At 37.8% G+C, this 14,298-nt stretch overlaps 1 protein-coding gene across 3 annotated transcripts in view; it reads left to right on the top strand.

Moving 5' to 3' along the window:
* kif2c (kinesin family member 2C) overlaps positions 1–11,411 on the top strand; it is a 68,763-nt gene extending 57,352 nt beyond the window's left edge. For all 3 annotated transcript variants that reach the window (XM_048601760.1, XM_048601759.1, XM_048601761.1), the window contains 3 exons: positions 5,856–5,951; positions 8,314–8,449; positions 10,192–11,411. In XM_048601760.1, coding sequence (XP_048457717.1) covers positions 5,856–5,951; positions 8,314–8,449; positions 10,192–10,256 — 297 coding nt within the window. In that variant the 3' untranslated portion in view covers positions 10,257–11,411. The remainder of the gene's footprint in view (positions 1–5,855; positions 5,952–8,313; positions 8,450–10,191) is intronic.
* The last annotated feature ends 2,887 nt before the right edge of the window (positions 11,412–14,298 follow it).

Raw genomic sequence — 14,298 nt, 5'->3', positions numbered from 1 at the left:
CCCCCCCCCCCCCCAATGTACCTGCTGCCACTGTCCTTCTAGGTGGTAGAGGTCACCGGACTTAGAAGATAATAGCCGAGGGGCCTTGGTGAGTTACTGAAGTACATCTTGTACAGCTGTCATTTGTGTGTTGGTGTAAAAGGTGTTGTGGGGCGGCACTGTTGCCTCACAGCACCAGGGATCCGGGTTCAATTCCTGCCTCGGGCGACTGTCTGTGTGGAGTTTGCACTTTCTCCCCTGCGTGGGTTTCCTCCGAGTGCTCCGGTTTCCTCCCATAGTACAAAGATGTGCAGGTTAGGTGGATTGGCCATGTTAAATTGCCCGTAGTGTTCTGGGATGTGTAGATTAGGTGGGTTATAGGGGTTACGGGTCTTGGGTGGGATGCTCCTAGGGTCGGTGTGGACTTGTTGGGCTGAAGGGTCTGTTTCCACACTGTAGGGATTCTATGATTCTATAATTTAATGGGGTGATTTTGTTCCGGATGGTGTCATGCTTCTTGTGTTATTGTAAGAGCTGCACCCATCTAAAGAAATAGTGAGTCTTCCTCCACTTCCAACTGGCTCCTTTTGTAGATGGTGGATATCCAAAGGGGAGTTGGAAGGTGTATTACGCTGCAGTATTCCCAGTCTCTGACCTGCTGTAGTAGCCACAATATTATATGGCTGGTCCAGTTCAGTTCCTGGCCAATGGTAACTCCCAGGATTTTAATAATTGGGGGAGTTACAAATGGCATTGCCATTGGGTGTCAAAGGACAATATTTAAATCCTCTCCTGTTTTGAGCTGATCCTCACCTGGCACACTTGTGAATGTTGTTCTCTTCCTGTGTTGCAGTTTAACCAGATTGTGTAACTTGTTTTAGGTATGCCTGGTGCTTCTCCTGACATACCCTCCTGAACTCTTTGAACCAGGGTCAGTCTCCTGGCTTGATGGTTAATGGCATTGATGATGTCGAACTGTGAGGTACATATTGAGGTTGAATATAATTCTACTGCTGATCACCCTCAGTGCCTCTTTGGTGCCTAGTCTATAGATCTGTTTGAACTCTTCCAGTTAGCACTGTGGTAATACCACACAGTACTGAGAGTCTCATCCATGCAAAGACTTCATTCACACCACCTAGGCCTTGAGATTATGCTGGTGTTGCCTAGGATACTTGCACAGTATGATTTAGTGAATGTGACGATGTTTGTGACGCGTGGCACGTGCTCTCTCTGTGCTCCGGCTCTGTTGTGGGCCTAGAATCACATGTAAACTATACCAGGTAAAGATGAGATGCTTTCTCCTCAAGGAAATGAGTGAACTTTTCATTATCACGGTCAGCAATAACATTGTCACCTTTTTAGACTAGCTTATTTTGTTTTTTTATTGACTTCAAATTTCACATCTAGGCTGGATTCAAGCCCATTACCCCACAGCTTTAGCTTATGGCTGTCAGCACCACTGTATGCTACCACTCCCCATCAAGATCAACAAAACAAGATAAATGGGTCTTTCTTGGGTTGGCAAGATGTGACTAGTAGGGGACCACTGGATTTGGTCCTGGGTGCCCCAACTTTATATAATCTGTTTATGACTTGGATGAGGGGCTAGAAAGTACTATAGCCAACTTTGCAGATGACACTAAAATAGATTGGAGATAAATGTATTTCATTACAACTTACAAATGGATATGATTAGATTATGTGAATGGGCCAAAGGTTTAACATGGATAATTGTGAGCTTTTCCATTTTGGTTGGAGAGATAAAAAGGTAACTTATTATCTAAATGAAGAGAAACTTCAGAGTGCTTCAGTGTAGGGAGATCAATGTGTCCTTGTGTGTGAATCACAGAAAATCAGTATGCGGGTAACAAGGAAAGCAAATGGAAGCTTGACCTTTTATTGCAAAAGGAATTGGTTATAAAAGTAAGGAAGTGTTGCTGCATTTGTATAATGTATGAGTGAGACTGCAGCTGGAGTATTGCAAACACTTTTGGACCCCTTACTTGAGGAATGTAATTTTAATGGCAGCCGTTCACAGGAGGTTCACTAGATTAGATTCCAGAGATCAAGTGTTTGTCTTGAAAGATTGAGCAGTTTAGAAGAATGAGATAAGATCTGATTGAGGTATATAGAAGACTAAAGGGGAATGACAAAGTAGACACAAGATATTTACTCATGGGCCAGCCTAAAACAGGAGGTCATAATTTTAAAATGAGGGATAGCAATTTAAAACAGACGAGGAGAAATTACTTCTCTCAAAGTATAATGAATCTGCAGAATTCACTACTGTGTGGTGGATGCTGGGACATTGAGAAAATAATGGAGATAGACAGACAGATTTTTAATTTGTAATGGGTTGAAGGGATATGGGCAGTTAGCAGAAAAGTGGTGATCAGCCATAATTGTATTAAATGGCAGAACAGGCTTGAGGGACTGAATTTTCTACTTCTACTTCTAGTTCTTATGTATTCCAATAGGAGTCAATCTGCTCTGCATTCCTAATTTTACCCTGAATTTCTAGGCCTTTTTGTGGTACTTTGTCTTTTGAAGGTCCTCACTTCCTCAGGTTGGGTTTGGTCAGTTGGGACAGTGCCCTTTGTTTTAAAAAAAAATAAAAAATTGTTCCTATTATGTAGGAACAATGACTCTCCAATTCGCAGTACAAACAGAATCTGTTAAATTAATTAATCAACAATTACATCTGCCTGTCTCCTAACATCACGTTTGTTTAATTCTCCTTGATTCTATTAATAACCTGGGATGGAGTCCATACATCCTGTGGCAATTTACTTTCAAAAATGCTAAACCCCTTTTGGTATTATCTGTCTAGTTGTCTCCTCCAACACTTCATGCTCCTCCTTAACTACATTGTCAGCATAGTGTCCCTCTTGTGTGATGACACATTTAAGTATTTAAGAAATGTGATTTTTGAGTTTTTGGGGAGTCTGTTTACAACTGGTGCTCACTATGTATGTTTGTTTGATTTTGTTAAGCCTGAGTCGGGCTTTGCAGAGTTTTGAAAAATCTTTTTTTCTAGAAAGAGCTGGAAAAGTGGAGCAGGAGCAGAAGCACAAAGGCTATTTAAAGCACTATAAATATGCAAAATCTATTCAATACATTAAAAAGTAGTGTTAACCCAGCACTGATCCCAGATGTGAAATATACAAAGTGACAAGCACGTTGAAGAAATGTTTAAATTTGCTAATTCCTATGCCATTCCCTTTTACTGGGAGAACAATCCATGCCTTGACGTCAATAGATTTAAGTGTTCACTTGCTCTAGGGATGGCAAATATTCTAGCAACTCACAGAAATGTTTGGCATTCTATTTTGAGGGGGCTGTAGATGTTGTGTATGTGCAAGGCAAAGATTTTTAATTGGGATGGGTGGGGGGGGAGGTGGAGGATAGCAGGAACACAGAAGTATTAGGTAAAATTGGTGATGCTGATGAATTTCAGCCATGATTTTATTGAATGATCGAACAGCTCCAGGTGGGCAGGCCAAATGATCTAATCCTCTTGTTTCTTTTAGGTGTAGCCAGTTTAGGAGCTTGTATTCTCAAAGATATGTTTGACCCCACCTAAACTAACTTTGAAAGAAGAGTTGTTTAATTTATTACCTATTTGATTGTGTTTTTTAAAAAATATAGCAGTTTTGTGTCAGATGTTTTGAATTTTACTGCACAAAAAGATTGTACCACCTTTGCCAAGGGGATCATTAAGAGTACTGCACCTGGAATTTGAGGTTAGTTAGCCACATTTTGAAATAAATAGCTCCAGTGATCTACCCAAATATAATTTCTTTTCAACCAATCCAGTTCGTATGCAGCATGTCCAGTAAGATGGCATCATTCACCAAGATAAACAAGGCAATCGCCTGAAAAAATTCCTACTTTTGGTAAACCTCCTTGCCGTTGTACTAAAATATTTTATTGGCGTATTACAAAGAGTGGGGTAACTGTTAAATAACTTCAAACTTCCCCTGTTATATCTGAAACAGCCCTGATCAAAACTATGGTTTAGGTAGAGAAATATATAACGAAAAGAAAAGTTTAGTGTTTTTGAGGGTTGGGGGGGTTGAATGCAGTTTACTGAAACTTTTTCAACTTGCACACATCAGAAAAATTCTCGAGGATAGGAATTCATGAGAGAAGAGTAATGAATGTTTGGCATGTTGGTGCTGATTGTGAAGGACGTTGCTGTGGAAAAAGCACCAATAAATGACAGTTAACTGCCAGGCATTTGTTTAAATTTTTAAACCAGGCAGGTTGACTCTGATCAAGGCATTTTATCCTGAGAAATGAACCAGTGAACACTTGTCACTTTTTTCTCTTTTGTTTTTAAACTGGTACAGTTATGTAAATGTTCCTTCTGTCAGCAAAGAATAGGGCCCTGAGTATTAATATGTAACTTCCTCTCCATGCGACTGCACAGTGGTGCACTGAAATTTGTATCCTTTGAATTGTCCTGATGAATGCAAGATGAGAAAGCTTCAATAAAAGTATAGTACTGTCAAAGAAAATAAGAGTATGGTGTAATTTTATGTACGTTGCTGCTTCGCCTTTTCCTAGTTAGATATTCCTTAACTCCCTGCCAAAAAAATGAAGTTGCTGTATTGGTAGTTCTCCCTTTTTATAATGCTGTGTCATTAGCAAATTTAACCAAAAGCATGAGGTGCTGAAAATAGGCTAATTGACCTGAAAATTCAAGTTAATGTTTAAAATAGCACAAGAATGTTAACTGCTGTCATCTTCATGTCTGATGCTCAATGGAAATTTAAAAAACAAAATTCCAACAAGTTAGATTTCTGCTGTCAGTAAATCCTTATTAATTTGCTACAATGAGCTGATTCCAGCATTATAATCCGTGGAGAATCTTCATTTATGGATCTTGCCATGGTCCAAAAGGGACCATGTAGCAATCTGTTGACTAAACAGACATTTTTGCCATGTTTTGTTTTTTTTTTCTTTCAACTATCTCTATTGCTCACCTGCAACTTCCATTACTGTTGCATGTCTAATTTCTTTTTGTGCTGGTTCTCAAAGCAACCATGTAAGAGTCCTTTACTCCGTTTTGAATGTTGTTTTATATTTAATTTTACAATCCCATAACCAGTTGATTAAGCTGCAAGATGGTTAGGTTCAGCTTCTGTTAGCTGTGTAAGTGTTATTCAATTTACAGAACCTCTTATTGTGTGGGACATTACTTGAATGAAACTTAGCATTTCTTAGGTAATAGAACAGTTTTTTTTTTTTGAAACTGTCTCCATATAATCATTTGACAGAGTATTTTCAGCTTTATTACTTCTGTGATCAAACATACCTACTCTGCAATCAGTCAGCGTAAGCAAAAAGTTTATTTTAATTAGTTTGAAATAATCACCTAGAGGTTGGTTGGAAAGGGTAGTGAGTCAACTCCACAGGAAAAACAAGAAAATCTAAAATTAGCAGCTCTGTTGATATTTACAGGCAACCTACCAGTACACTTAACTAAAATAAAAACAAAAAAACAGGTAAAATTTAGCAGATCAGACAGCATTTCTGGAGAGGATAAAGTTGACATTCTTGGTTGATTATTTTTCTTCAGAACCCTGTTTCTCTGAGATGCTGTCTGACGTGCTGGGTTTCTTCAGTTTTTTTTTTGGCTCTGGCTGCAAAGTGTGAAAATCTGAAATATTTTGCTTTGGTATTAGTACTGTAAACTTTGAATATAATTTCATTTTTTAAATTACACTTGCAAATGTTAATACTTCAATCATTAATGTGTAAGTTGTCATAATAAAACAGCACTGACCTTTACTATATGTACACTTTTTAAAAAAGAACTTGAATTCTTGCTTATAGATGTGTTGTCTTGATTGTCCTTCCATTTTAAGGAGGCACCATCAAAGATTTGTGACTTGCATGTAGATGTTTCTCGAATTCTTGAACTAGAAGAGCAAGTGGTGGATGAACATCGAGAAATTCAACAGGTACTAATTACAGATCTTTTTCCACCCAACTCAGAATTTTGACTTGTTCCTCAGCTTTGTATGGCAGGTGACTGAGTGATTGGCATAATGAGGATCCCAGGTTTGATCCCCAGTATATGCTGTCTCCAAGTGCTGTTCTACGAAAGGACATTAATGCCCATAAGACTTGTGTGTTGGTCTGTGATTATGCTTGGCAAGATACTGCAGTGGTTTGCTGTTGCCTCATAAGGTGGCTGGCAGGGCTTTATCTCCAGCTCACTCTGGAACAAAACTGTACAACACGGAACAGGCCCTTTTGGTCCACCAAGATTGTGCCAACACATGTCTGTTTAAACCTTAAACTATTGCCTGCCTATTCATATATCTGTCAAGATGCCTCTTAAACATTGCTAATTTCATAAGCTTGGGCTGCCCCCTCATCCTTCTTCCAAGTTAAAATAAACATTCTGTCCTCTGCTAATACCCTGCAAAGCAGGCAACATCCTGGTAAACCATTTCTGTACGCTCTCAAGTCTCCATCCTTCTGGTAGTGCAGCAACCAGAACTGTACACAATATTCTAAATATGGCCTAACTGAAATTCTATACAGCTGCAACATGACTTGACATTTTTTTATACTCTGTCCCAACTGATTTGAAGGTAAGCATGCCATACGCCACCTTGACCACTTTTATCCACTCGTGTTGCCACTTTCCGGGAACTTTGGACCTGTATGCCTTGATGCTTCTAAGGGTTCTGCCACTTGAGGAATGCTTCTCCTGCATTAGATGTCCCAAAATGCATCACCCCTCATTGTTCGGATTAAACTCCACCTGCCATTTCTCTGCTCAATTCTCTAGCCTATCACTTTCTGCTGTACCCTCTGGCAATCCTCTTCACTATCTGCAACTTCCCCAGTCCTCCAAAGAACTTGTCAGTAGACTATATATTATATATACACATATACATCTCTACATTTCCTTCTCGGTGTGCTGCCAGACTTGCTGAACTTCTCCAACGTTTTCTGGGTTTTTAAAGAACTTTTTTAATGAACTTTATAATACAGCTCTAGAGCAACTGGGGCAAAGAGATCTAGGGGTTCAGGTGGGAAGTCATTTTGAAAGTTGCTTCACAGGTAGACGGGGTGGTAAAGAAGGCACTTTGGCATGCTTGCCTTCATTGCTCAGACCACTTAAGTGTAGGAGTTGGGACATCATCCTACAGTTGTAGGACAATGGTTAGGCCACTTTTGGAGTACTGTGTACAGTTCTGGTTACCCTGCTATTGGAAGGATATTAAATTGGAGAGAGTTCAGAAAAGATTAACCAGGATGTTTCTGGGAGTGGAGGGTTTGAGTTGTCGTGAGAGATTGGATAGGCTGGGACTATCTTGGAACAAAGGAGGTTCAGGCCTGATCTTAGAAATTTATAAAATCATGAGGGGCATAAATAAGGTGAATAGCAAAGTCTTTTCCCTAGGATAGGGGAGTTCAAAACTAGAAAGTATAGTTTAAGGTGAGAGAAAGATTTAAAAGGGACCTCAGGGCAATTTTTTCACAAAGGGTGGTTTATATTTGGAATGAACTGCCAGAGGAAGTAATGGATGCAAGTTCAGTTACAACATTTAAGACATTTGGACAGGTGCACAAACAGCAAATGTTCAGAAGAATATGGGCCAAACGCAGGCAAATGGGAATAGTTTAGTTTCGGGAAACCTAGTTGGCATGGATGAGTTGGACCAAACGTTTGTGCTGTATGACTGATTTTGTTTCTTGGGTATTTAGGTGATTACATAAATCGAGTATAAACTAGTATGTGGTGAAAATTAGATTAGGCTTTGGTTATCTATCCTTTGCTTTTTTACCACACCACACTACAGGAATACCAGCTTCTTTAAGATTATCCAACAGATACTCAGTCAAGTCTGTTGTAAAAATGGACAAGATGCCACAAAATGTTAACTCTGCTTTATTGCCACAGGTCCTGGCACACCTACTGAGCTTCTCCAGCAGTTTCTGTTATTGGCTTTATTTCAAATTTCCAGCATCCACACTTCTTTGTTTTATTTTAATAAGCCACATAGCAATGTGTGCTCATTGCTGAGTCCAGCATGTGAGGTGGGGAGGAAATTGTGCAATAACAGATGTGAAATTTTGGCTGCCTGCTTTTAAAGAATTTCACTTAAGCTTTTTGAAAGATGACAGTTTGAACCTAGGAGATTTAAAAGCCGCAATTAGATTTTTTTTTTTTTCAACCTGAGCTCTGCCAGATATGAGTGCTTAAATGTTTGTGCCAATTTTGCCTCTCTGTAAACTAGCGATCACTGCAAGTGATCATGCGTCACTTTTAAATACATAGGAAAAGTGAGTTGTTTTGTTTTACAGAAACTGCTATTGTGGAGTGATGCAGATGATAAACTCCTGAAGATGACTCAGCTACCTGACTATAACGTTGAGAATTATACCAACATATTACAAACCTACATTGATGAGAGGATGGAAATATTTCAAGATTTTAACAGTATGTTTTTAAAATTTATATCTTCATTGGATAATGGAGGTGTATTATGAACTGAAGCTTATCTGCCTGTGCAAAGACAAATGGCAGGATTAAACATTTTTGTTACTTCTAGTGTTGTTTCAATTGTACTTTGCTCTTGTCTCAATGTCCCCAACCCCAAATTACCTGGCGGGCAGTAAATTGTTTCTAAATAGAATAGAGAGACCTGTGATGAAATTGCTCATGGGCAATAGCAAATCATTTTACACTGCACCTGTGAGAAGAAAATCAAGCATAAGAGGCAGCTGCTTCTACTGATGGTGTTTTTTTTTTTTCTGTTACTGTCTAAGATGAGTTTCACCCATCACACCCTGTCCTAAAAACTTGTGTTATAAGCAATTCTGGAGCAATAAGCAAATTCTTCACTTTCACTCCTGAGGTGGTTCTTCAAGAGTATTGGTTTTTTTTAAATGTATGCTTTTTCAATTTGATATGTGCTTGACCATATACAAACCAGATAAATCTTTATTGATTGATCCTAAATTACACAAGTTTACAATTAAATCAAAGTTCATGAATGAAATAGTTGCATGTTCTGCCATTGATCTTGAAGTTCTGGTTAGGATTGCAGCTGTTGTGCTTTTGGAGACCGAAACTGCAATCAGCTCTTTTCCAGGGTGGATGCAATGGCATTTGAAATTCATTTTATTTTTAAGTACTCTATCTCTGTATTCCAACAGTAACAAAGATCAAGTCCCAGTTTGAGAATTGTAGAGTGTGTGGGAGAGAGGTATTATTTTCTGCAAGGTTTTTTTTTTTTTTTTTTTAAGTTACTGCTTTCTTGTAACAAAATGATGAGTTTATTATGGCTTCCCCAGGAGTGGAAGGATTGTTCAGTGAAAACTGTTGTTGACCCCCATTTGGGGACAATCCATTTTTGAGGGTTCTGATGATCCATTGTCAGAATTTCCCATTATCCATTTTGATAAAGTTGCAATCCTTCTCTTCGCATAAGTAGTTTTAGATTCTTTGTTCCAGCAATATCTGTGCTCAAATATGTTATGTTTGAGATCTGTGAGAGATTATGCATATTTAACACAGTAAAATGCAATAGTGTGATGCTTTGGGTCATTTTTAAAGCTGCTTATTATTGATGAGCAGTGTAATCACCATATCAGCATTAGCTTGTGGTCCAAGCACTGAGCCAAAGTAATTGTTTGCAAAATGTTGCACTAAAGCTTGTATCAGCAATGAAGCAGTACAGTAAGAGCTCAAAGCCACTAAGTAAATCGACACCTTTGCTCCTTTTATCCTCATTTGATACTCCAGAATTTGCTTGTGACCCCATACATGAATATAGGATGAATATTTTTATTTTATTTAGAATATTTAATGAATAATTAAATTGACCAGCAAGTACCCTAGTTAATACCCTATACTTTAGCTTATTGCCTAAGGTAGCCTGTGTTGACCTTTCATGGTTATGGAGTTAGTTGCTGAGTTTTTAAAAGTTTAAAAAAAAAACTAACTTAATGGTATTCAATTAGTAGTTATTTTGGGTTAAATTGCTATTTAAATACAAGTGATTTGGGAAGATCATCAGATCATGCATTGTGATTTTTTTAAACTGCTTCTGTCATGGACGGAATCAAAGCTGGCTTGTAATTTAATCATGTTGTACCATTCCAATAATTTGTTACTCATGTAGATATTAGATCTGTTGCAGTCTTTATGTTAATACTTTTTTTCTCTTTGTCCTGCAGAAAACCTGAAAGCGTTGAGACAAGCTTTGCAGAGGGAGGAACAAGCTGCCAAAACTCAAGGCTGAAAAGTCGTCACCAATTTGTATCTGAAATTTGTTAGTGCTTGCATTGTAACTGTCATTTGCCCAGGGGCCACAAAGTGTGCATGTGTTCCTCTTTACTGTTTCTGTCCTTATGATTCTCTTTCAAAAACTTTGTCTATATGAATTTTCTTAAATGTTTTCTCTTGAATTGTACAGATTTATATCTAGTATGCTTGAACTGACTTTATGACACATAACTAAAGGTGGAAGTATGCAGACATAGCAGTGCAGGCTTGATTAGTTCTTTTTGAGATGCATTGATTTCTCTAACCCATTCCTCCAATTGCTTGTGAAGAAATTACCTTATTTAAAAAGAATTTTTATTATGTACTATGATGGAATTGCTGTGCACCCTTGCCCTCTTTCATCATCCTCTCCCAAAATGTTCCAAGAGACCAATTTTATTATGTTGGTATTGTGGAACTGTATTTAAAACATACAAGGTTTTCTAAGTTTAACAATCAGACCTTTTTTATAATTATTTCAATAGGATACACTGCCTACTTTTCTTTCTGAATTTAATGAATAGTGGGTTTTGAATTCTCCTCCATTAATAATCAATTTTCAGACCAAGGTCCAATTCACTATGCACATTTAAATACTACCATTCTGTATTTAACTAACTTGGTCTTCCTTTGTTACACTACTGAAATTTTGAATTATTGATGGACTTTGTTAGGTTTATAAACCAGCTGCCAGGATATTGTAACTCTTGCCTTGTACTACAAGGCAAAAAATCAAGCCCTTGGTGTTATCTGTACTGACTGATGTAAAATATGGCAATCTGATATTTTGAATTGTTCTACTGTGAAGGCAAAGTAAGCTCCTTTGCTGAAAATTTGCTTAACTCGTAAGTGAAAGCATTTCATTCACTTTTTAAATTCTATGTTTAGAAATGGAGTAGAAGGAAATGCATCAATAGAGATTTTTTGATTCTGAAAAATCCTTTTTATGTAAAAAGAAATTAGTTGTTCAAGTACTGAATTAAGGTTTTCTTCGTCTATCCCTAAATGATTGCAGTACTGAAGTTGAAAAGTCAATCCCAGGATGTTTGGGGCACTGAGATGCATTGAATTGAAGAATCATCATTATATTGTAATATTTCACATTTAATAAAGAAATCAAATGCCATGCAAACTGGTTGATCTTTTTTTATAATTTGTAAATCATAACATTTTCAAATAAGTGCTGAGCAAAGAATTTATTTTTAATTTTAAAGATAGATTTAGCAAACTGTTTAACACCAATCTTGTTGATTTCTGCTTTTTATTAAATCTTTTGAGGTAATCAAATGTTAACTGAACTTAAGAATCTGGGTGAGCCTTTTTTTTTTTAATCTTGCTGGTTTGAAATTAGTAAGAAGTCTTTTTTTTTTAATCATTTTCACAGGATGTGGTGTCACTGGCACAGCCAGTATTTATTGTCCATCCCTAATTGCCTTTTAACTGAGTGACTTGCTAGGCTATTTCAGAAGGCAGATGAGACACAGCAATTTGGTTGACTCTTCAATTACATGGAGTCAGACCAGGTAAGGAAGGTAAAGTTCCTCCTTCAATTGAAGGAAAAAGGACAGTGATTTACCAATGATCATTTGTTATAAGCACCATTGCTAAAGACTGAGACTAGCTTTATAAGTCTAGATCAATTAACTGAATTTATTTCATCAGCTCCCATAATGGGATTTGAACCTTTTTGTGCACAGAGCATTACCAGTCCAATGATATTATTACTATACCACAATCTGCTATATCTTAATGAAAGGTAGCCTCATTTGTATCAGATATCTTGGAAGATATGCAGTAAAAATATTGCTTTCCCAATTCTTGCAGATTAATTTCTGGATTTTTTAAAAAAAATTAGCCAATGCATGTAGACTGCATCCTGTATATAGAATTACATTACTTGCAACAATCTGACAGGTGAGTGGTCATGACTGCTTCATGTGGTATATTTTTCAACAAAGGTAGAAAACTAGTAAAGATCAATGTAATAGTTCAAACTAAGAAGCAGGTCAGTAACTGCAAGCACATGTGATTTACATCAGGCACTCCAGCCCATTGAGCAGCAGCACAGCTAGTTTCTGAAATGGGCAGTAACTTGTTTTTGCAGCAAATTCCATTACTCTACATTAAGACATTTTGCAAACAACCTCTTTTTAGAATCACTTTTTATAAGGTAAGCAATTTGCCACTTTCATTTGAAGGGCAAGAGAATTTTAGATAATTTGAGTCAGTGGATGGATTGAGGAACAGCAAAGATCATGCTAGCAAATACCCTTGTAGCAAAGTATTTCTTTGTGCTTACTGTGCATTGACTTGCAGCTAAAATCTGTACTCTTTGGTATATCGTACTGAATCACTGTGTTTACATCCAGCTCAGTCATGACTTGTTGAAAGGATATCCAAGCAAGAGATCATTCAACCCCTCTAGGTCTCTGCACCACTTTATTTCTTGGCTGAACATCTTCCTCAATGCTGTCCTCTTGTGCTATCCCTATATCTCCTGATAAATTTCTGCTTAGTAATTACATCAATCTCTCTCCACTTAATGACTGAGCTTTCACAGTCCTTGGGGGTAAGAATTCCAACAATTTGCCAACCTCTGAAGACATTCTGCTTCATTTCAGTCCTAAAAAGTCTCAATGAAAAGACAATCTCACTCTTCTTGGTTCTAGACACTACAATCAAGGGGAAACCATCTTTCTGCATTACTCAGTCTATTCCTATAAGAATTTTGCAAGTTTTTGAAACTGCCCATCATTCTTCTAAACTCCAAATAATATAGGTCCAGTTCCCTTTATAGGACAATTCTACCATCCCAGTGCTCCATCTGATGAACCTCTGCTGTACTACCTCTATGGCAAGTCTCTCCTCCCATCAGCAAGGGGAACTGGAATTGTGCACAATACTCCAAGTCTCATTAGTGTTCTAGGCAAAATGACTGCTCCTATACTCATCCTCTTGTAATAAAGGCTAATGTACTATTTGCTTCTGAATTGCTTGTTGCACCTCCATGCAATTTTTCTGCGACTGATGACTGGCCCTGGATGTAACTGGTGAGCGGTCAGAATGTTGTTTAAGAAAATGCTCCACTTTTGTGAGATCATCTATTTTGGCAGGAGGAACAATTATCCATATTCTGTTCCTTTTGCCTTGCGCTTGCCAACATATCTAGGAGAGCTACTACATCATCTATCTAGGTTCACTCAATGATTAATGAGAGGTCTGTCCACATTTTGAACCAAACTGCAACTATGGGTGCCTTTAGAAGCAAAAGATTATATTTGTTGCTGTTAGTTAATAGTGTGACCTGTGTTCTGCAGCAGTGCTCCTTCTCTACATGCCCTTCTACCACCCAGCCTAAAGTTTACACATCTCTAGCATCTTTTTGGTTTTTTTTTTTCTTTCCTCTGCTCTACAATTAGTAAATGTTTTCATTTCAGGCTCTAGAAATTTCATCTCCTGTGGTGTCCCACCTAACTTATTTTGATTTCCCTCTTAAGGGAGGATTCCAAATTAACACCACTGTCATTTCTCATGATTTCTTCTGCTTTTTGTTTTACTACATTCACTTTTTTGTTTTCAACATTTTCATTTGTAGTATCAACCTGACATGTCACTTGCACTTTTCCTACTTCATCTTACTCAATTGCTTTTTTGTCATCGAAGTGCCTTTCAATTGTTCTTTCTCCATTTCATTGAAGTCTAATGAAATTGTACCTGAACAATTCCCTCTTTAAAGATGGATCATTATTTTGCTAATTTTCCCTGGCAATGCAGTGATTTCATCAATATTGGCCCTCTTTTTCAATGTGTTTATTTGGGAGTGCTTGCATATTCTTTCTGACAACTAGTAGATATTTACTGGTACATGAGATAGTAGGAACTGCAGATGCTGGAGAATCCGAGACAACAAGGTGCAGGGCTGGATGAACACAGCAGGCCAAGCAGCATCATAGGAGCAGAGAGGCTGACGTTTCGGGCCTAGACCCTTCATCAGAAAAACTGATGAAGGGTCTAGGCCC

The sequence above is a fragment of the Rhincodon typus genome, chromosome 10 (genome assembly GCF_021869965.1).
Source record: "Rhincodon typus isolate 14 chromosome 10, sRhiTyp1.1, whole genome shotgun sequence".
NCBI lineage: Eukaryota > Metazoa > Chordata > Chondrichthyes > Orectolobiformes > Rhincodontidae > Rhincodon > Rhincodon typus.
Note: the sequence above shows the minus strand (reverse complement) of the source record. Positions and strands in the feature narration are given on the sequence as shown.